The following is a 21,655-nucleotide window of genomic DNA, read 5'->3' as shown; positions in this document are numbered from 1 at the left end:
CTCCTGAGTAGCTAGGATTACAGGCGTGAGCCACTGGTGTCCAGCTGTGCTTCTAGTTGGTACAGAGTCCTTGTCTTCAGAACTGCTCACTGAAGTTCTCCAGATGGCGGGCGCAGGTGGAGGTTTTCACAGTTGTCGAGTCTCTGGCTGTATTACGCTTTTCCTGAAGGAAGGCTGTGAGAATGCAGGTTTTGGAATCTCAAGCCCAGAATGTCTGACTCAGTAGCTTGGGGTAGAGCCAATCATTGGATGCTGTTAGCTGGAGCGCCAGCAGATCTAAGAGCTGGGGGAGTGCGTGGAGACTTAGTGAACTGGGTTTGGAGGACTGACAGCAATGGGCGGGGGATGGTACATGGTGATGTGGGGACATAGACTTGATCCACTGATCTGCTTTTCTTTGGAAATTTCCATAAGGACATGGATAGACATTGTCTGCTTGCAGTCTGCCTCTGCATTTACCTGCTTCTCAGCATTTCCATGCTACCACCCTGGTGCTCGCTTGCCTAGATCGTCCGAGTGTAAGAGGCAGATGAAAAGATGCCTTTATGCAGCCTGAGTGAACTAGAAGCAGGATGAAGGCTGAGCCCGCAGCCCCCCCCTTGACGTCTGTACCCTTGGCTCTGAGCAGTCAAGGCCTCCCTTTGCAATCACCTTGGGCTCCAGGAAAGATGGGATTCGGGATTCAGCAGTGAGGATCTTGTGCAAAGAGAACAGCTAAAAACCCAGGGCAGACCACCTGCCAGCAGCAGAGACTGACTTGTTTCTGCTCCACTCAAGTGATAACATCTTTTCCAGAACCTTCCAGAGGCAAACATAGAGATATATTACCTGGGTCTGTCCTTTGCCAAGTTTCGGCCTGGGCTCGGCTCCCTCTGATGCAGTTGATGGATGGTTCCGGAGGGTGGGAGGTGGGTGGGTTGTGGGGAACCCAGTGCTTAAAATGTTCAACCATAGTCAGCACTGAGACATGTGTTTGGTGAGGGCTGGCTGAACCCCAGAGCAGGAAGAGAGCTGAGAAAATAAAAGGGCTCCCCCTTTCTCCCCCAAAAATCAGGCCAGACATTCTCAGCCAGCAAAAAGGAAACAAGCCCATCCCTTGTCCATGCAACAAAAGCTATGGGATTGAGGGGACGATGGGAAAGCCTGTTAATGGAGACGTTCAGGAGAGGCAGAAGGTACCCGCCCTGTAGAAGTGTACCATTTGTAATGTGTGCTGCCAGGAGAGACCTGGACCTGCAGAGTTCTACAGCCAGTAGAGGCTCTTGTCTGGCAGAAGTCTGAGGCCTGCAGAAGTCCATCCAATCCACGGTGCTTGACAGTAAGGGGGGAGATTGACTGCCAACACTGAAACCTCAGGAGGTCACCGAAATCAAGAGAGGTCATTGAAACCTCAAGGGTGCCCTGCCAGGCATGCCCACCTGGTGGCAGCTGGCTGACTGCCGGGGGGTGTGTGGGTGCCCTGTCATCCAGATCCCTTCCCCTGGCGGCTTGGCTCGAGTGTTCCTTATCTCATGTGTGCAGGTACATGGCCTGTGACCTTCAGTTTGGAGAGCAAAAGGCTTTCCCCTTCCTTCAGATCTACTTGTGAGACTGCAGCTGATAGGGGCAAGTTGGGTGTGAGGTGATCGACCTGGCATTGGGGGTAGGGAAGGGGCAGTGTGAGGGCTAGGGCACCGCGGCCTGGAGGTGGGGTGCATGGAGACTCCAGGAGATGTGGAGGTAAGGCATTGAGGAAAAAAGAAGCTGTCTGGGGGAATCCAAGCGTCTGCAAGGAATCCAAGCCTTAATGCAGGGGCTGCATTAGCCCCTGCAGAAAGGTATGCTGTTTTTGCCCCAGAAGCTTAGAATGGGACCTATGTTAGTTTTGTGCCTGCCTGAGAGAAATTGACTTAAAGGAGCAAGGGTTTGTTCTGGCTCATGGTTTCAAAGCTCTTGGTCCACATCACTTGGCCCTGTTGCCTTTCGGCCTGTAGCCAGCTGGCGCCTGTGCTGGAGTGTGTGGTGGGGGAGGCGGCTCACCGCATGGCAGCCAGGGAGCAGAGAAGCGGAAGGGCCTGGGGTTCTGCTCTGCCCCCATGGACAGCCCCACAAAGACCTGCTTCTTCCAACTAAGCCTCACTTCCTGACATTTCTACTACCTGCCAACAGCACTGATGTTGGGGGACCATGCCCCCAATGCATGGGCTTTTGGGAGGTCTTTAAGATACAGTCCAGGTGTGGTGATGACAGCTCACTCATCCCGGTATGGTGGTACATGGTTGTGGTCCCATTTCTCAGGAGGCTGAGGCAGGATCATCATGGATTCCAAGTCAGTCTGAGCGGTGCAGTGGGTTCAAGGCCAGCCTGAGATCCATGGCAAGACCCAATAGAACCTGATTTGGAAATAGGGTGGTTGTCGCTGTAGCGGCACAGTGGGAGTTCTAAACTGGGTTGTCACCAGACAGAGGTGAGGTTTAGTGAAGTTTTCTTCCAAAGATAGGGATTCTTTGCCTAGGGTCCTTGAATAAGAATTTCTGGACAAGTCACAATAGTAAGAACACGGAACAGCTTTATTAAATAAACAAGCAGGCAAGCAGACAAACAGACAAAAAGCAGACAAACACACAGAAGGGTAGGGACATACTCTAACAAGAGTGTGGGTGCTCTCATAGGGAGATAGAGAGACACATAGGTCCTTGGCTGTTGGGGTGTTTATATGGTAAAGGAAGGGGTCTGGTTTCAAAGTTATGTAAAGATTAGTGCTTTATCTTTGCTCTAATCACACCTGCTGTTACCTTCTGAGTTTCCAGGTGAGAATGCATCCCGCCATAAAACAGATCCTGATCCTTGAGATAAGGAGGCGCCCTGCTATCTGTATTTTGGGGAAGCATTTTTTCTCAGGAAGGCATATATCCTGTGAGACAGGTGTTCATTGTTGGGATGAGGAACGTATCCACAGGAAGGGAGTATCCTGTGGTCTATCTTTGAAGTAAAGCTGGCACTTCTGTGTTTCTAAATACTGCATTTCTGGATTGCCTTCACCAGGCCTCATTTTCCTCAGGTTATCCTGTTTCTTTCTTTTCCTTTCCTTTTCTTTCTTTTCTTTTCTTTTTTTCTTTTGTCGGTAGTGGGGCTTGAACTGTGGGCCTAGGCGTTGTCCCTCAGCTCTTCAGCTCAAGGCGAGCACTCTACCGCTTGAGCCACAGCACCACTTCCGGTTTTCTGAGCGGTTAATTGGAGATAAGAGTCTCATGGACTTTCCTGCCTGGGCTGGCTTTGAACTATGATCCTCAGATCTCAGCCTCCTGAGTACCTAGGATGACAGACGTGAGCCACCGGTGCCTGCCTTATCCTATTTTATTTTTACCTAAATGACTTTGGTCCCTTAATCTTAAGGGAAGCGAATGAAGAAATGTCTCCTGTCTTTGCTGTTAGCTGACCATACCTCATTTTCCTACTTGATCTAGCTTCAGGGTGACTGCTGTCATGTGAGGACAGGGGACTGAGGAGGAGATTGTGGGCAGCAACACCTTCCTCAGGAAGGGTGACCCTTGCAGGGCCAGCGGGTGCCCTGGCTATCCCACAGCATACTGATAAGGATGTTTTCACTGGGGCCAATCATTTACAGGAATAGGATATGGCCAGGTGGCCCTGGGAGTTTTATGTTTGTTTGTTTTTTAAATTTGGAGGTGGGAAAGCGTTTTCCACTTGGGTTTACTTAATTTATCTGGTGGCAGGGGACATGTCTAATCCTGTCTGAGCTCATTGGGTCAGGGGTGAGTTTGGCTTTTCCCACAGCCACGTTCCCACCCCTGAAGTGAGGTCTGGACCCTGTCACTTTGTTTAGCAGTTTCCTGGTTTGGTTTTATTTGCTCAGCTATTGGCACAGAGAATGCACAGAGACATCTTTGTTTTAAGGTAAACAGAGACACCAGTAACACTTAGGGTCTGGGTGAAGGTGCTGCGAAGCCTCTAGGGCTGAATTAGAGGTCACTGGTGTCAACATTATTTTATTGTATTCATCAGCTCTTTTACAAGAACTCCCCCCCTTTCGTGGGCAATGTGGGGCTGGCAAGAAGGGCCCTTGCTCCTTCATGGTTGGCATTTCTTCAGCCCCCTCCTCTGAAGACCGCTCCTCTCCAGGCATGGGACCCAGCCCTAGTTCCTCCACAGTAGCTCCCCAGTGCCTCCGGAGCAGATGCTGGAGGCCTCCTCTGTGTGGGAGATGCAGCGCACCTCCTGCTGTGCCTGAGGCTGCAGGCAGATGCTGGAAGAAGTATGAGGTGGCATCGTGGCCTGTCTGAGTGGGTCCAGTGTACTCACAGGGCCCCTAAAGATGCAAGAGGGAGATGGGAGAGGGAGAGAGATGTGAAGATGGATGCAGGGCAGGGCGGGAGGGGAAGGTAGGGACTCCTAGTCGGGAAGGGCAAGCAGCCACAGCTGCTGGAAATGACAGGGAAATGCATTCTGCCTTTCAGCCTCCAGGGGGAGTGCGGTGGCACTCACACCTTCAGCTTAGCTAGCACGTCGCTCTCATTGCAGACTTGTGACTGAAGCACTGGAAGAACACGTTTGTGTTGTTTAAAGTCTCCAGCTGCATCATTTTAAGCTTTTGTGCTGTGGTAACTACCACCCCTTCCACCAGGAGGGGCAGGTCGACAGCAAAGGCCAGCCTGGGACTCCCCAGGCCCTGTCTGAGCAGTGCTGAGACCCTAGCTCCACAGGGGCTTTGTTTGAAGTGACAAGTCTCTCCAGTAAGTATGCATAGCTGTCAGGATCACGCGATTATGGATGCTCAGAATTTCCTATGATTTCCTTCATCATCTCTAGGCTACTCTGACCTCTCCTGTTTTCTTTTCTGTTTTTTATCCAGTTAAATTTTGTGGGAAATTTAATTTATTGATCTAGTTATTAACCTTTTTTTGTGGTATTAGGCTTTGAATTTAGGACTTTACACTTGCAAGGCAGGTGCTCTACCACTTGAGTCACATCTCCAGCCCTTTTACTCCAGTTATGTTTAGATAGGATCTCAAAAGTGCCCCCCACCCCACCCCACCCAGTGGCTACTTTACTCGCAGGACTCCTGGTAGACTTTGCCACACTCTCGACTCCGCCTCAGTGGATCTTCTTCATGATTTGTACATTCTGTACTTAATAATTACTCTAAAATGTGTTCTCGCCCCATGATCAGCATGCTTGACAAACTTAACTGCTGTGTCATCTGTGGGCATGGGCAGAGCTGTGGAAGTTTACGTCTCCCCAGCGCACATGGTCCCAGCTGAGGTATGCCAGACGCTGCTGCCTTCCTGGCTCATACCACGTGCAAGGGTTTATCCAGTGTCCCTTTTTCCTGTTTGGGGGTAGTGGTTGTTGGTGTTCCTGTTTAGTGTGGTCCTATATGGCCAAGTGCAAAGAAGGCTGGGTGAGCCTAACGGGAAAAACAACAACCAAACAACTTTGTGTTTGACATACTTTATTCAGCTGTGAGTTACCGTACTGTTGGCCATGGGTACGGCGAGAGTGCATCAGCAAGGTGTACTTTAAACGGAAGCACGTGAACAGAGCGGTTATCCAGCGATCTGAGTGTGAAGGCGGTGACTGGGGACTTGTGGTAGTCACTAGGGACCTTGTGCAGAGAATAGTAAGACCTGAGTGCAGGCTGCTGTGGTGTTCCGCATCCAGGAGGTCTAAACAGGAGGATCGTGGTCCAAGTCAGCTCCAGGCTAAACCTGGGTCACTCCTTCTGACTTCCACATCCACTTAGCTTGTCTGTTTTGAAAGCTTCTCCTCCATACTGTGCCTTAATGTGGGTGTGTCCCTCCAGTGGGCAGTCTGCAGCTTAGGACTCACTGGCCCCCTGCCCGGGTCACCGCTTCCTGCAGAGCCCCTACCTGGTGGACGCAGATCCCTGGACTTCCAGGATGAAGCTCGGGGTGCTAACAGGAAGACCTCGCGCAGGGCTTACAGTGCTCACCCTGTTTCTGTGCATCTGCAGTGGGATGTGAGGAGCCAGGCCAGGCCAAGGAGCCTGTTCCCGGCCAGAAGCTGGAGCCTGGGCCCTGGGGCTCCCCTTTCCTAGCCCTCTGGGAGACGTGGGCACTTCATATGAACAAGCCTTGACCGGAAGCTCTGAATCCTTGCAGCTCTGCGCTGCCATCCAGTGAAGCCTCCACTCGTGGGGTTTGTGGGCTGAGCTATTGTCTGTGTGTTTCCTTTTTCGAGTGGGTGGGAGCCAGATTGGCAAGCGCCTGTGAATGAAAGGGTGGGGGCTCACTGATGCCTCGCGAGCGCTCTCTCTGCTTCTCCCCCAGCTCCGGAAGAGAAGGAAGTCATCAGAGGGCAGTATGGCAAGCTCACCGATGCTTACGGCTGCCTGGGGGAGCTCAGGTTAGACTCGGGTGAGTAGTCATCACCTCCGGCCCCCCCCCCCCCCCCCCCCCCCGTCTCATGGTCGGTTTGGGGGCGGGGCCGAGGTGATATCTTTTTCTGTCTCTCACCTGCTCTTCCGCCAGGGAGGCATGGGGCTCTCACCGATCTGAGAGGAGGCAGAAGTGGACCCAGAAGCGTGTACCTGCGCTGTTTGCCCTCCACACCTGTTTTCCCAGAGTCTGCTGTGGGGGAAGGGTTGTTTGTTGTTTGCCAGGGATCTGTGCTCATTCTAAGGGGTGCAGCTGTGGACCGGAGCCTGGGGCATCACACGGGACTCCTGGACAGGCCGGGAAGGAGGAGGGGCGGGCCTGGGGAGAAGAGCCACCAACGCTGCGTGGGTGTGAGGGACAAGAAAGGAAACTGCGTCTGAACAAGCGGTCTGATGGGAGGGAGAGAATTCACCGGAAGAGGTGGGCTTCCCTGCGCCTCCCAGGCCGAGCCAGGTACGGCTAGCCACCTCTGCGGCAGCCGCGTTCGTAGCCCGCAGCCTCTCCCCAGGGCTCTCTGTTCTGCAGCCACCCTGCCCTTCCTCCTCACCCAGGCACACCTGCTTGAACTTGGTCCCGCGTGGTGACAGGGCTGTGGAGTAGACAAGCGTGGGTCACATTCCTGTGGGGAATGGCTGTGGGGTGTCCAGACTCAGCCCTTGGGCCTTTTCCTGAACCCTGCATGTGAAACTCCTGTGCGTGTCAAAAAACAAAACAGTGCTCATGTGCTGGCCACTGCTTTTCTGGGTCTTTCTGTTATTTGCTGAGCTATGATGATTATAATCATTTCCAAATAGGACATGTTTAGGAAAAAAAACCTGGCATATCATGACAGGATGCACTCTATGTATGTATGTATGTATGTATGTATGTATGTATGTATGTATGTATGTATGTATATATGTATGTATCTATTTATCTATCTCTCAATCTCTCACTTTTTACCACGTCTGGTGCCCTGCAGCCATACCTCCATTTCTGGCTCTTTTCTTTTTTTGTTTTTGCTAGTTCTTTGGAAATAAAGAGTCTTATACTTTCTTGCCCTGGCTGGCTTTAAACTGTGATTCTCAGATCTCAGCCTCCTTAGCAGCTAGAACTACAGCTGCAAGCCACCAGCGCCCCATTCAGATCGCATTTATTAAACATCATTTTGTGCCAAGGGTTCACTTCTTTCCTCCTGAGAATAAGCTAATATGGTAACACATTTCTGTGCCCCTTTTCAGTAAGGACAACAGGCCCAGAGGGTACAGGTGAAGATTGGTCTCAGGGAAGAAACTGGGCTGGAACTCACTAACACCTCCAGCTGTCCTCCAACACTGGCTTCTTTGGGGTCAGTGACGTCTGGGGTTGGAGCAGGCTTATCCCCTGCAGGGTCTTCCTGACCTCCAGATCCCCAGGGCGCTGGGCACGTGAGGTACTGGCCCACACTGAGTCACGCTCTGCTCTGCTCTGCTCTGCTCTGCTCTGCTCTGCTCTATGTGTGGAGTAAGGCCTTAATTTACTAACTCAGAGGAGGAGGAGCTCGGCATGGCTGCTCCCCAGCTTGGCACATACTGAAACAGAAGTCTGGAAGCTTCTGCCCTGTCCTCCAGTCCCAAATCTTCTTTTTGCAGGGTAGCTTCCAGGCCCAGGGGAACAGCTTACAGGCAGGCCTTACAGTCAGAGCTGGCACCTTTAGGAACATGCAGACATGATTGATTTTTGCCTCTGGCAGGGATGTGGATTCAGGGACGTATAACAACTGATGTAACTTTATGCTACCGGAACTGTTCCCCCACCACGCTGTCTCCCTTTTTGTCCGGGGCAGTAGGCTGCCTCACCTCCACGGGCCTCCTCATGGAGGGGGACGCCAGCATGTGAATGTGACGCATTCAGTTTACAGCCGGGGCACTGGCTGGCCACAGCCCTCTAGAGAGGACAATGAGTGGTAACTGAACACTGCTGACTTCAAGGCCAGGTGGAGTGTGGGCTTTCGGCGAAGGCCCAGGTTCACAGCTCTGTTCCAGCCCAGCCCAGTGACTCAGCTTCCCTGGGGACCCCACTTGTGTGTGTCCTGGTGATGGCTCTAGAAGACAGGGTGGTACTGTCCTCTGAGAGCTGGTGACAGTGCCGGAGCCAGACTTGGCTTGGGCCACAGCCTGGTGGTACGGTAGCCCCAGAACAGGTTCAGACCTAGGGCACCCCCACCCCATCATGTGGGCAGGCTGCCTAACCTCCCTGTGGCTGCTGCCCCCTTCGTAAACTGGGCTGACAGCCATCCATCCATCCCCGTGGGGTTGTTAGGAAGATGAAGTCCATGTAGGTGAAGGCTGTCCCAGGTGTGCCCACCAGGGGGTGATCGCTCACCCCTCCTCTTCCCTTTCTTCACCTGCCAGGCGCCCTCCCCGGCCTCCCCCAGGCAGCCGGCCTCTGCCTTCTTAAGCAGCGTGGGATTCCTGCCAGGGACTTGGCCCCACGCAGAAGCTGGTGAGGGAGTGGGACTAGAAATCCGTGTTCCGGCTCCTATGGAAGGACAGAAGGCAACACTTCCAGGCCCCTCCTGAGCCTCCCAGCCTGGCCCAGCCAGGGCTGCCCTGTGGCCACACGAGGAAACGTGGCTGAATGCCACTTTTCCCAGCATTGAGCTCGAGGCAGGCGGGTGCCGGAGAAGTTGGTCCAGCCAAGATCTCGGAACCGTCTGCCCACCTGAGGCTGAGGACGGCGAGGTGTTGGCCTCATCTGCCCAGCCGGGAAGCTCAGCCCTGACCTAGCGCTGCCTGAGCGCCACGCTTCATCTTAGGTTGTCCTGCAGTGGTTTGGGGATGGAATCACAGGCTGACCACCTGGAGCCATTCTTGCTGGCACTGCCCCTTTGTGTGGGTCCAAGGAGCTGCTGTCTTGCTGCCCGTGGGCACAGCATTGCCACAGCATTGTGTGGCGGAAGTGGTCCTGCAGGCGCCTCGGGAGCCTGCTGGCGCGGCTGACCCTCCAGGAATTCACATAGGAAATGCTTCCCAGACACTGGAGGGGACCTGTGCTCCGGGCAGAGGCCCGCCCCCAGACATCCCCGTGTGCTGGGGAGGAGGCCCAGGCTGTGACTGCAGGCGATGTGGGCTGGCAGGGGGCTCTGGTGACACAGAGGGACCCTCAACTGTGTCTTAGGAGACTGGGGAAGGCTTCTCGGAGGAGGTGTTGTGGTGGGCCGGGGGGAGGAGGAGTTTGTACAGTGACGGGAAGGTGGAGGCTGTTCTAGAAGGTAGGAGGCTGGGAACTTTGTCTTGGGGCCCATGAGGACAGAACTGGGGTGGGGGAGGGAAAGGGGCCTCTGGTGAGGCTCTGTTAGGCAGATGACATGGGACAGTCAGCTTTGGTCGGGTGGGGGAGGGGATCTCGGCATAGCCAGTCACGGGGACAAGTGGTTTGAGGAGTGGCAGAGCCTCGAAATGTCCATCATATGTTTGGGGGGCGGGGCAGAGTGGGAGAGTCCCAGATGGAGTTTCCCTTCCGGTGCCAGGCCTAGGTGGCCACGGCGATCAGAGGAGAATGGGGATACCATGCTGTGGCTGCCGTGTGGGACCCTGGCTAGGGCTGAGGCAGGGCTGACCAATAGTGAGGAGCGGGGATCACAGGGCCCTGGGTGTCCACTTGGGGTGGGTTCAGGGGTCTCAGCATCCCAGTTGTGCCCACCACCCATTGGGTTGGGTGAGAAACCCCATATCTAATGAGCTCCTGCCCCTGGCTGTGCACCTCGCCCAGCTTAGGTGGCAGGACCCCGGTTAGACATCTGGTTAGGGTTGGGGTTGTGGCAAGTGATCCCTGAGCGCAGGGCCTTCAGCTCAGTGTGTGACCTCCCGTGCAGGTGGCACCTCCCTGAGCTTCCTGGTGCTGGTGACGGGCTGCGCGTCCGTGGGCAGAATTCCAGATGCAGAAATCTACAAGATCACGGCCATCGAGTTCCACCCTCTGCAGGAAGAAGCCCGGGAGGAGGACCGCCTCCTCGCCTTGAGGAAAATCCTCAGCTCGGGCGTGTTTTATTTCTCCTGGCCCAACGACAGCTCCTGCTTTGACCTGACCATCCGGGCGCAGAAGCAGGGTGATGACAGCTCCGATTGGGGGACCTCCTTCTTCTGGTGAGGGTCTGGGTCCCACAAGGGGTGGGCTCTGGTGGCACCTGTGCTCCCCGCCCATGAGAAAGTGAATCTCGAGACCTCCACTCACTGTGGTCTTGGGAATGCCTTCACTGGGTCCCAAGTGGATTTAGCACACAGCAAGAAGCAGTTCAGCTTCATCTGCAGGTGTTTTCTGTGTGCTGGGCTCAGCGCTTCTTCCTGGATTTGCCATAAGGGCAACTCTGTGCTCTGCCATGTCCCAATATTTACCTGTGACATTTTATAGCACCATTCTAGCACCATCCTAAATTCTCTGCAGAATATGGAAACTAGAATCCTCATGCCTCTCTAAGGGGTCATCTGTGCTACTTCATTCTAGATAGGGAAACTGAGGAATAAATAGTGAGGGGATTTTGCCAACTCCACACACCTGATAAGAGGCAGAGGCAAAATTTAAACCCATGCATTCTGGCTGTATGCCCTAAGCTGGGAATCACAAAGTTAAACTGGTCCTACCTAAAGGGAAACTGAGCAGCTGGTGGGAGGTGTCCTGTATCAAGCTGGTTGGGTTTCTGGATGCACTGGGTCATCTGGCCTTCAATCCGCATGCGGACAGCTGCAGGTGGACAGCCCTGTCAATTCTTGGATGTCTATGGGTCTTTCTAGGCCCGGCTCTGGAAGGACCAGTGGAATTGCTGAGAGGGGCTGTGCTTGTGTAGGCTGGTGCCAGGCCTGCTGGTCATTTCTGCTGTCCAATTCCCCCAGGGGTGGGAAAGAGGACAGCAGAGGCCGTGCTGGTACACTGCAGGGGGTGTACCCACCAGCCAGTGCATCACCCTGACTGGAGTCCCAGAATGCCCTGTGGAGCCACACAGCAATTCCAGCCCTGAGGCGGGGCTGTGGACGTATGTCCTGCCCCTCCGCGCCTCACTTTGAACAACTAATGAGCCAGTTAACATTACTTCTTTCTAATGAGTAAAATTCCATTGTATGTATGTCCCACATGGTCTCAATCCTTCACCCATGGTTGTTTTTGTTTAGTAATTGCTCAGACTTTGGCATGCGGAATCCTATGATCTTGTTAAGATGCAGACCACACGCTGAGTAGCAGGTACCAGGCGTTGCCCTTTCTGCCAATCATGGCTTCCATTTGGTGGGGACCAGCATGTGTCCTTCAAGCCACAGTGAGGGACATGTGGCCAGGATGAGGAGATTCAGGAGTGGAGCTGAGAGGGGCTGGGGAAGAGAGACCCTCCCTTGCCCTGGGAAATTTTAGAAGTGGGCACAGGCTAGATTTGGAGTTGGGAAGGAGGAAGGCTCAGCTGGTGCTCAGCTGGTTTCCACCTCCAGGGTGGAGGACCTAGAGAGGAGCCCATGAAACAGACTAGAGTGGAGTCGCTGGGCAGAGCAGCCATAGCCTGATGGCCTTCAGCGCTGTGTTTGGCCATCCCTGCTGCTGTGGGGGGAGAGAGGAAGAGAGAGAGAGGATGGCAGGTGAAGTCCAGCTCTGAGAAATGCTTCCTCCTGGGTATACATCGCTTTCTTTCATGGAGTTGGGTCTCCCGTGCTGGCGAGAACTCTCCGCGGAGTTGGCAGACCGTGGAATCGGCAGTCGTGATCTCAGTGCCATGGTGGATTTAATATATTTGTTACCAAAGCGGTTTATCATCCGAGGTTTAGAGTGACTCACGGGGGGATCCTGTTTCTGGGGTGTTGCACTTCTGGATCATTCTTCACACCGAGGACTGCCTGGAGTCAGCGGAGCACACGTGGGCTAGGCTTCCCGAGGGGCGACAGAGGCTGAGGTCACAGTCCAGGGGACTGGCCAGAGAACAGAGGAGAAGCTTCCAGACACTCCCAAACCCCAGCTCACAGCAGGCATTTCCTGCAGTCACGCCCCGCTGTCTTTGCCCCACTGTCTTTGCCGAAGCTCTAGGATGGGAATCGCATTAACTTGTTTTAGACAACTAGGGCATTGTGATCTAGACTTGACCCAGCTCTGTAAGAGAAAGTCCCCTGTGGACTGGCCTTAGGATGGCACTGTGCAGGCCCGCGGGCAGAGGGGAGGGGAGAGTGGTGTGGCTGTATGGAGAGGGAGGGGCTTGGAGCTAGGGTGGAGCTCAGTGGTAAAGTGCTCACCTAGCAAGTGGGAGGCCCTGGGATTGATACGCAAAATAAATAAAGTAGAAGAGGAGCTCAGGCTGCCACTGCTGGCCCAGAACGTTGGGCCACGACTTCTGCCTGTTTCTTCACCTGTACCACGGGGTTTTGCTAACACCTTTCTTGTGGGTCCAGTTAGCTCATCCCAAAGCCCTGGGCACCCGGCGCTGTGCACCTGTGCACCGTGCAGTTCCAGCATCATCGCTGCCAGGTAGGGGAAGGAAAAAATGAGACATCCACTGACTTTTTTGGTCTTCTCAGACTCTGCTTATTTGGATTGCTGTGTGGTACTTTAATTATATTCACCTTGTAGTGTGTGGACATGTATTTAAATTTAAATAGGTGTGTGTACACACACACACACACACACACACATATATATATATATATATGTAGATGCCAATGCCAATGTACTTATTTTATCATTGATGAGTATTACTTAATCAAAACACAGATACACTTTTTTGTAGTCCTGGGGTTTGAACTGAGGGCCTTGCATCTACTAGGCAGTCATTCTACCATTTGAGCCATGTCTCCAGCCCTTTTTTTGCTTGTTATTTTTCTGATAGGGATTCATATTTTGGTCCAGGGAAACCTTGGGTCACCATCCTCCTACCTCTCCCTGCCATGCAGCTAGGTTCATAGGAATGTACCACCATGCCTGGCTTATAGGCTGAGATGGGGGAGGCCATTCTCACTAACTCTCTTGCCTGATTTTGGCTGACCTTGAACCATAATTCTCCTGATCTTTGCTCCCAGAATAGTTGGAATTACAGGCATGAGTTGCCACACTTGGCCTTATGATTTCATTTTTTAAAAAAAATTGGGTTCTAACACAAAACTGGGGTAGCTACAAGCCTAGAGACTCCTTTGAACATCCCCAAACCACAGGGACTGGGGCAGGGAAGGTGGCTCAGTGGTAGAGTGCTTGCTTTGCATGCATGAGGTCCTGGGTTCGATTCTTCAGCACCACATAAGCAGAAAAAAGCCGGAAGTGGTGCTGTGGCTCAAGTGGTAGAGTGCTATCCTTGAGCTGAAGAGCTGAGGGATAATGCCCAGGCCCAGAGTTCAGGCCCCACAACAGATAAAAACAAACAAAACACAGGGACTGGTTAGCTCGAACCCCAGCTTTGCTCCTGTTGCTCCACGTTGATAGCTGGGAGTAGCTTTGGGAAAGGACTTGTGGCTCCTTCTCCTGGAGTCTCAATGAAGCACAGGAGCTTCCTGGATCTGAATGGCCCCAGGTGCGGGCTGTGCTGGGTTACAGCGTGAGCTTGCTTGGCTTCGCCCTGGCTCTGTCTGAGCCCGGCTCCCACAGGTGCCTCTCCTTGCTCCGGGTGCCGGAGACGGGACGGTGGCCTCAGTCTGTGTGGTCTGTGTCTTGTAGGAACCAGCTGCTGCACGTGCCCCTGAGGCAGCATCAGGTGAGCTGTGGCGACTGGCTGCTGAAGGTCATCTGCGGGGTGGTGGCTATCCGCACCGTGTACGCCTCGCACAAGCAGGCCAAGGTCTGCCTCATCTCTCGCATCAGCTGCGAGCGTGCCGGGGCTCGCTTCTACACCCGTGGCGTGAACGATGATGGCCACGTGTCCAACTTCGTGGAGACAGAGCAGGTGAGTGCCCAGCCCATCCACGACACCAGACAAAGCAGCCACGTGGCTTGTGTGGAGAGGCCCTGGTGTGTTTGAGCTGATTCCTGATCGTGGGCCTCTCTGCTGTGTGTCATTTAAGAAGTTGCAGCTCTGCTTGGGAATGTTGGCATGGTCTTTTCTTTTTTTTCTGTTGGTAGCACAAGGGTTTGAACTCAAGACTTCACATTTGGAAGTGGCGCTGTAGCTCAAGTGGTAGAGCGCTCGCCTTGAGCTGAAGAGCTGAGAGACAACGCCCAGGCCCAGAGTTCAAGCCCCACGACCGACAAAAAAAAAAAAAAAAAAAGACTTCACACTTGCTAGGCAGTTGCTCTAGCGCTTGAGCCACACTGCCATCCCTTTCTGCTTTCAGTTATTTTCAGATAATTTTTCACGTTTGTACCCCGCCTGGTGGGGACCAAGTCCCTTCTGCTTGTGCCTCTCTCGTAGCTAAGATGACAGGTGTGTACCACTGTTCCAGCGTTATCAGTTGATGTGGAATCTGGAAAGCTTATTTCCTGGGCTGGCCTCAAACATCAGTCCTCCTTATCTGTGCTTTTGTTGGTGTGAGTCTCCACTATTTGGCCTGATTGTCTTTTTTTTTTTTTTTTTTTTTTTTTTGTGGGTCGTGGGGCTTGAACTCTGGGCCTGGGCGCTGTCCCTCAGCTCTTCAGCTCAAGGCGAGCGCTCTACCACTTGAGCTACAGCGCCACTTCCGGTTTTCTGGTGGTTTATTGGAGATAGGAGTCTCACGGTCTCTCCTGCCCAGGCTGGCTTTGAACCGCGATCCTCAGATCTCAGCCTCCTGAGTAGCTAGGATTACAGGCGTGAGCCACCAGCGCCCGGCTTCTGATTGTCTTTTTTTAATTGACATCTTAAATTGGAAAATGTTGTTGAGCTAAGGAATTTTTAAAAGGCAATCCAGAATGGTTTCTGTGGTTGACGAGGGTGCCTCTCATTCCAGGAGCAGCTACCAGATGAACTGATAGGGGTGAAAAATCATTTTAGGTGAAAAAGAGATCAATACAGAGGAAGGATAGAGGAAACAAGCTGAAGCTCCACCCTAACTTATGTTGGGACCTAGGGGCCGAGCAGCCTTTGCTGAGCCCCTGCAGGGTAGAGCCATCTGCACAGCTCCTTCTTGCTTGTCTTTCTAAACTTCTGTTCTCTCTCCGGGAGATGCTGTTTTACACCTGTTGTTGCCTTTGGCTGTGATTCACACCCTGGAGGATAATGCCATCTTGAAGATTACAGGTGTGATCAGCTAGAAGGGGGAAAGTTGCAGAGAGGCCCAGGTGTGATGCTGCTGTGCATAGCCAGCTGCGGCTGTCCTACCTGTACAGTGCAGGCGTGCTGGCCGCATTCCTTACGCCACCGCTGTGCGGAGCCTGGTGTCTGTGTTCTCACCGGATGGAGCAGGCCACCATGGAGAACGTAGCCAGCATGATGCTGGGGCTGAAGGTGGCTACCTGTGGATGGGCTCATAGCTCTCCAGGGCTGTGCCCAAGACCTTTGTGTCTTCAGGAGATTGCTCCTGAGCCTGCAGGTCAGGAGAGGACAGGGATGAGGCTGTGAGGCTTCTATTCTCAGAGGTGTGTGTGTGTTTGTCGGTCGGTCTGTCAGCTGTTTGCCTCTCACTTGGCTCTCTGGCCGCTTGCTGACAGAGGTGCTTCTGATGGCATCAGGAGACTGGGGACAGTGGATGGGGTCAGCTCAGCCAGAGCCGTTGCCCGTGCGGAGCAGCTGGGGAGGAAGTACGGCACCATAGGCAGGGGGCCCTGCCTGCTACCTGGTTGAGGTCCTGGGTCATGATGGTACCACCCTCAAATATGCATCCCGTAGCCTCGCTTACAGTGAGTCAGGAGATGACTCCGCCCTCCGAGGTTTGGTCGCAGAGATGGGTCTGTTCTCCAGGTGGTGGGTGTCACCTTCTCTGATGACATGTGACATCTGTGGCGGCGGGTGCACAGCCTTGGCAGGAAGGAGGACTGCTGGGGGCCGTGCAGCCTGGTGGCAGCCTGACTCCAGGCAGAGTGGCCCTGCGTGGGCCTGTGGGAGGTAACCCAGTTCCCCCAAATTAATTCTCAGGGCTCAGGAAGAGGTGCCCAAAGAACTCTCATATCTGCCCCGTTTCAACCTCTTTCTCAGGAATAAACGGTCTTCCTTCCTCCTTCCACTTGGGCTATGTGGGTATGGGGGGAGAGGGGGCGCGTGTGCATGCTGTGTGCACTCGCATTTTGCATCTCTTGTGTGTCTGTGTCACATGTGTTGTGTATCACGTGACTTGTAATGTGCACTTGTGTTGTCGGCTTGTGTGCCGTATGTATTTTCTTAGTGGCACATATGCCTTGTGTGCTTGTATTGTTGGTATGTATGAGTTGTATGTCCATGCATATGTCATTTGTCACATGCCCTGTGTGTGTATGTGTTGTGGGTGTATGTTGTTGGTGTGTGAGTGTGTGTGTATAGCCTGGCACGCTCCTCAGGGAGGAAGTAGTCTGAAGTCCTCGTGGTCAGCCGTGAGTCACATCTGGCGGCCTCTGTGTAGGACTCACTGCAGGCAGCAAACCCTCAGCTTATCAGACAAAGGAGGAGAGAAAAGTCTGGCTGTTGCCTATCAGGCCCTGGGCCACCCAGGGAGGTGAGGACGCCCAAGAGGCTTCATGGAAGAAGCTGTCTGGAAACATTGGATCTGGAAGTAGAAGCCCAGTCAGGGCCTCTCTAGTGGAAAGTCTGCACCGTTGTGAGCTAGTCCTTTGCTGAGGGGGAGCACTCGGGGCGACCCCTGGCTGCCGGGCCCAGAGGCTGCAGCCCTGCCGGGCCTTCTGCTGCACTAGCCGGGACTCCCGTCTTCCAGGCAGGGGCACCTGCTTGCCTTTGGGCTGTTGTTCTTCCTCCTCTCCCTCCTCCTCTGCATCTTGTCTCTGCTTGGATTCTTCCTTCCTGCGGCCTGAGTGAATTTTTGGAGTGACTGCTCTGGGCTGGGAGAGTGCTTCCTTGTTTACCCTCTGGGCACCAGGTGGCCTTGACTCCATTGAGAGAGGGACCCCAAGGCCGATGTGGTTAGGAATGTGCTCAGGGCCATCCTGCTACACAGATGAGAGTTTGCAAAACTGAGCTAGACTAGGGCCTTTCCCACCTGCATTACTCACTATCCTGCTCGCCTCAGAGGGCATCTGTAGGCTGTGCATGGTGGAGCACACCTGTAATCACAGCTACTCAGGAGGTAGAGATAGGAGGATCATGGTCCAAGGCCAGGTAGAGCAAGGGCCTGAGACTTAATCTGAAAAAAAAGCTAAAGTCCAAAAGGCTGCAAGTATAGATGCAAGTGGTAGAGCACTTGCTTAGCAAGCGTGAAGCCCCTAGTTCAGATTGCAGTATCTCTCCTCTAGTTCTCCCTCCCGCTTCCTTCTTCCCTTCCCCCTCCCCCTCCTCTTCTCCTTCTCCTCTCTCTTCTCCCTCTCTCCCTCTCCCTCTCCCTCTCTCCCCTCCCCCTCCCTCCCTCCATCTCTCTCCCCCTCCCTCCCCCCCTCTCTTTCCCTTTCTCTCTCTCTCTCTCTCTCTCCCTTTTTCTCTCTTTCTCAGAGGCATCCATGAAGCAAGACAGTCCCACAAGTGTTCAAGCTGTTCTTTTGCCCAGGACAGCACTGTGGTGCTTCTTTTCTCTGGTGCCGATGGGACGCAGGCATAGCCAGTTTTCCTGGGGAGAAGGTATGGACACCTCGTCCTGGCTCGTGCCCAGTAGGGGAGGTGTTCAGGCACTCGGCGCTCCAGTTTTCCAGAGCTGGCTCTGGGCAAGCCACTTTGCGGGAGGAGCCAGGTTTGAGTGCCCCTGAGCCTAAGCCAGATCCTGGGCATTGTGAGCGCCTGTCTTCCTGTGAGAATGTGGCCTGTGTGCATGCATTACAGTGCTGGTCATAAAGCACAGGAAGGTGTCCTGCATCCTAGCGTTGCCGCCACAGCTGCGGCGTGTTGAACCAGCTGCTGTGCTTGGTGGGTGTACCAACGCTGCTGGTCGTCAGTACCTGCGAACGGAAGGCATGCTCTTAACCCAGTGTTTATTTTCCTTTGGTATCTAATTACAGCCCAAACACAGGCTTGCACCATTCCTGTGGTCTGGAGACCACGCAGGTCTCGCTGTCAGTCCCCCTTCCCCTGCAGAATTACTAATGCATGTGTGATCTGAGTGCGATCTAGCTTGCATGGAAAGCTACCCTGTAAGGGAGCAGGCTGGTGAGCAATGGAAAGGCCTCGAAGAGATGCCCTGCCAGGCCAGGGTAGGGTTGCGCAGATAAAGGCCGGCATCTGATAACCACCGCAGCCATCCCCTGTCAGTGCTCAGAACCGTACTTTTTGTTCTTTAAACTCCTGTGTGCTCCTTCCCATATCAGAGAGGCCCACAGGCCACTCTGGGTGCTGGAGAGGAGAAGTTATATTACTATTTTTTTTGGGGGTCCGGTCGTGGGGCCTGAACTCTGGGCCTGGGCGCTGTCACTTGGCTCTACCACTTGAGCCACAGCGCCACTTCTGGCTTTTTTCTTTTTGCTTATGTGGTGCTGAGGAATCAAACTCAGGGCCTCATGCATGCAAGGCAAGTGCTCTACCACTGAGCCACCTTCCCAGCCCCCTACTATTATTTTTTTTAAAGCATAAGTAGCATTGTTCTGTGCAAGAAGGGAGTGTTAGTGACGTGTGTGGACTGGGAGCGCAGTGGCACAGGACTGGGACCAAAAAGCAAGTTCAAATTGAGTCTTGAGTTGTCAAGTGTGAGACTGACGGACAGTGGACTAGGGCTTTCTGTGTAGCTGGTTTGTTTTATTTTGTCCTGTCTTTTCCCAAGGCTCCCTGCTCCCGAGCTATTGGGCAGGTGAAAATAATGGCTCTAAGAAAGGTCTTAGTGAAATTCCAGCGCATTTGCTGGTGGGGGCTTTCCAGGGTGATGGAGCTCACAGTCCCACAGACACCCCCCCCCGACCCCGGGGCCTGGGCCCTTGAGTCTGCTCCAGCCCCCCGTTTGGGGGCTAATCAGCGGCCTTGCGCACCCTGCTGCCTGGCCACCATGTGGGGAGCAGCGCCAGGCATGCTGGGGGAGAGCAGAGGGCGCTGGAGTCCGCTGCCTGCCCTTCGTGGCTGGTGTCAGGTCGCAGGCACCAGCTCCTGTTACCAGCCCAGGACATTGGGTTTCATTGAAGAATGCCTTTTCCTTTCTGTCTCCTTGTGCTGCAGACAATTTACATGGATGATGGAGTGTCATCTTTTGTCCAGATCAGAGGCTCCGTCCCGTTGTTTTGGGAACAGCCAGGCCTTCAGGTAGGTGACGGCAAAAGAGAATATCTTACCAGGCTGCTCTTCCCCTTCAACCACTGTGCTTTGCTTCTTTAAACAGGTGTCTTTCATGATATTGTTTCCTCAGTATATTTGTGTTGAGACAAACCGTTAAAAGTGTACTGTGTGTCTGAGTGTGCATGTATGTGTGAGCATCAGTGTGTGTGTATGAGTGAACGACCAACACGCGTAGGGTGAGAGAATACACAGGCTGGTTCCAGTCCCGGGACCGAGTGTTCGCTGTACTTGCTATTGCTCCATGGTAGTGTGGGGTGTCTGCTGAGGCTGGTGCAAACCCCAGAACACGGGTAGGGTCCCCCAAGTGAGACCGTGAGGCCAGTGTTGAGAGTGACTGGCTGTCACGGAATGCTTCAGCAGGGTCCCTGGGGCCCTTTGTGGCTGTGTCACCAGCGGCACTCGGTGCAGCCACGTGAGGATCACACAGAACTTTCCCATGCTTTCTAAAAATACCCCCGTGCCATTCAGAGTGGGGCCGTGGTGAGCGCCAAAAGGAGTTGGCCTCTGTGTCCTGGGGAGAGTTCAGGGTTCAGGGGCAGGGACACGGCCCCGGAACACACTTGTTGTCAATGAAAGGAGCACTGCTCCTGCATTTGGGGCCAAGCCAACTGGATCACTCCTCCCTCCCCTCCTGACCCTTTTCTCCTCTAGCCCGAGGATGTGCGGGGGTCTTCAGAAGACCTCCCTCCAGAATTCGGGGTCTCCAGCTCTTTTCACCAAGAGCTCTTGTGTAGCTGCTGTGGCTCATCACCAGCCACTAAGGAGCCCCAGGCTCCATGCGTCAGGGGCTTAGCCCAGCCCTGGACTTGACCCCATGGCACCTCTGTCCCCTTAGCCATCAGCACGTGGTGTTGACAGTGTTGGTCACGTGCTGTTTCAGCCCTTAGAGTGAGCTGGATGATGGATGATGGATGGAGCGTCGTCTTTGGGCTCTGAGGAAGACTTTGTTCACACTGCCTTCCCATTCGTGAGGACCACAGTGGCGGTGCGAGGGAGCCTCCAGCCTGACCTTGACTTGGGTGGTGCCATGGAAAATTCCTCAGGAGCATTTCCCAAAGGAGATCTTTTGGAACCAAATTACTGAGATGTTACCTCCGTGCTGAAACTCCACCCACTTGAAACACCCAACTTTGTGGGGCTTAGTGCATTTATAGATCTGTGTAGCAATCTAATTTTAGAGCTCTTTTTCGATTTCTTTTTTTCACTTTGGTGCTGGGGACCAAACCAGGGGTCTCGTATAAGCTAGACAAATGCTCTACCACTGAGCCCCTAATATGAGGACCTTGCACCACTGCCTGAAGTCCCCGCATCATTAGCAGACTCCCTTCCAGCTCAGACTCAAGCCTATATAACCTTTAGTCTACTTACTGACTCGATAAGATTTCCTGCTCTGGACATTCAATTTGAAGGGAGAGTTTGAAAATTTTATTTTCTTTAAATGCGAGATATTTCTCCAGAAATGTCTTGACCTCTGAATTTAGTGAGGCCCTGTCTCAAAAACAAAACAACAGCAGCAAAACAAGCAAGCAAACAAACAAACCCCGTAGATCAATGAGTAAAGTATAAGGAGGAGTCAGGGAGTCTATGGTAAGCATGATGCAGAACCCATGAGAAATCCCAAAATTATCCTGACTGGTTTTAGACTTGAAAGGATACTGTGAGATGTACCGGTCTCCCTCCCTCTCAGCTTAGGGTCCTTTTCCCAGTACCTCAGACAGGCCATGCTCCCATGCCTGGGGATGGCTCTTACAGTCTACCAGTTCCTCCTTGTCCTAGGCTCTGTTCCTCCGTCTCTCCAGGGTGTTCAGGGGTGGACTTCACCCTGGAGTTGGAATTGCATGGTCCTTTTCCTTCCTCTGTTTCCTCTGAATCTTTTGACCATCTTCTAGGACTTGTGATATTCTGATTTCCCTCGTGAAAAACAAAACCAAGAATGTTTGTCATTTCCTATGTAATTATGGGAAGCTCTCCAGCCTGCCCTTCATGCCGGTCCAGACGCAGCCTGACGCTGCCATGGAGGGTGGTGCTCCCTTTGGCATAG

At 53.4% G+C, this 21,655-nt stretch overlaps 1 protein-coding gene across 6 annotated transcripts in view; it reads left to right on the top strand.

Annotated features, from left to right (window-relative positions):
- Positions 1-21,655, top strand: part of Synj2 (synaptojanin 2) — an 84,392-nt gene that overhangs the window by 19,019 nt on the left and 43,718 nt on the right. For all 6 annotated transcript variants that reach the window (XM_070010385.1, XM_070010381.1, XM_070010383.1 and 3 more), the window contains exons 2-5: positions 6,291-6,377; positions 10,234-10,504; positions 14,031-14,256; positions 19,498-19,581. In XM_070010385.1, coding sequence (XP_069866486.1) covers positions 6,291-6,377; positions 10,234-10,504; positions 14,031-14,256; positions 19,498-19,581 — 668 coding nt within the window. The remainder of the gene's footprint in view (positions 1-6,290; positions 6,378-10,233; positions 10,505-14,030; positions 14,257-19,497; positions 19,582-21,655) is intronic.

Source organism: Dipodomys merriami, unplaced genomic scaffold, assembly GCF_024711535.1.
Source record: "Dipodomys merriami isolate MVZ:Mamm:240054 unplaced genomic scaffold, mDipMer1.0.p SCAF_8, whole genome shotgun sequence".
Classification (NCBI taxonomy): Eukaryota; Metazoa; Chordata; class Mammalia; order Rodentia; family Heteromyidae; genus Dipodomys; species Dipodomys merriami.
The sequence above is the reverse complement of the archived record's forward strand: the minus strand, read 5'-3'. Positions and strand labels throughout refer to the sequence as shown.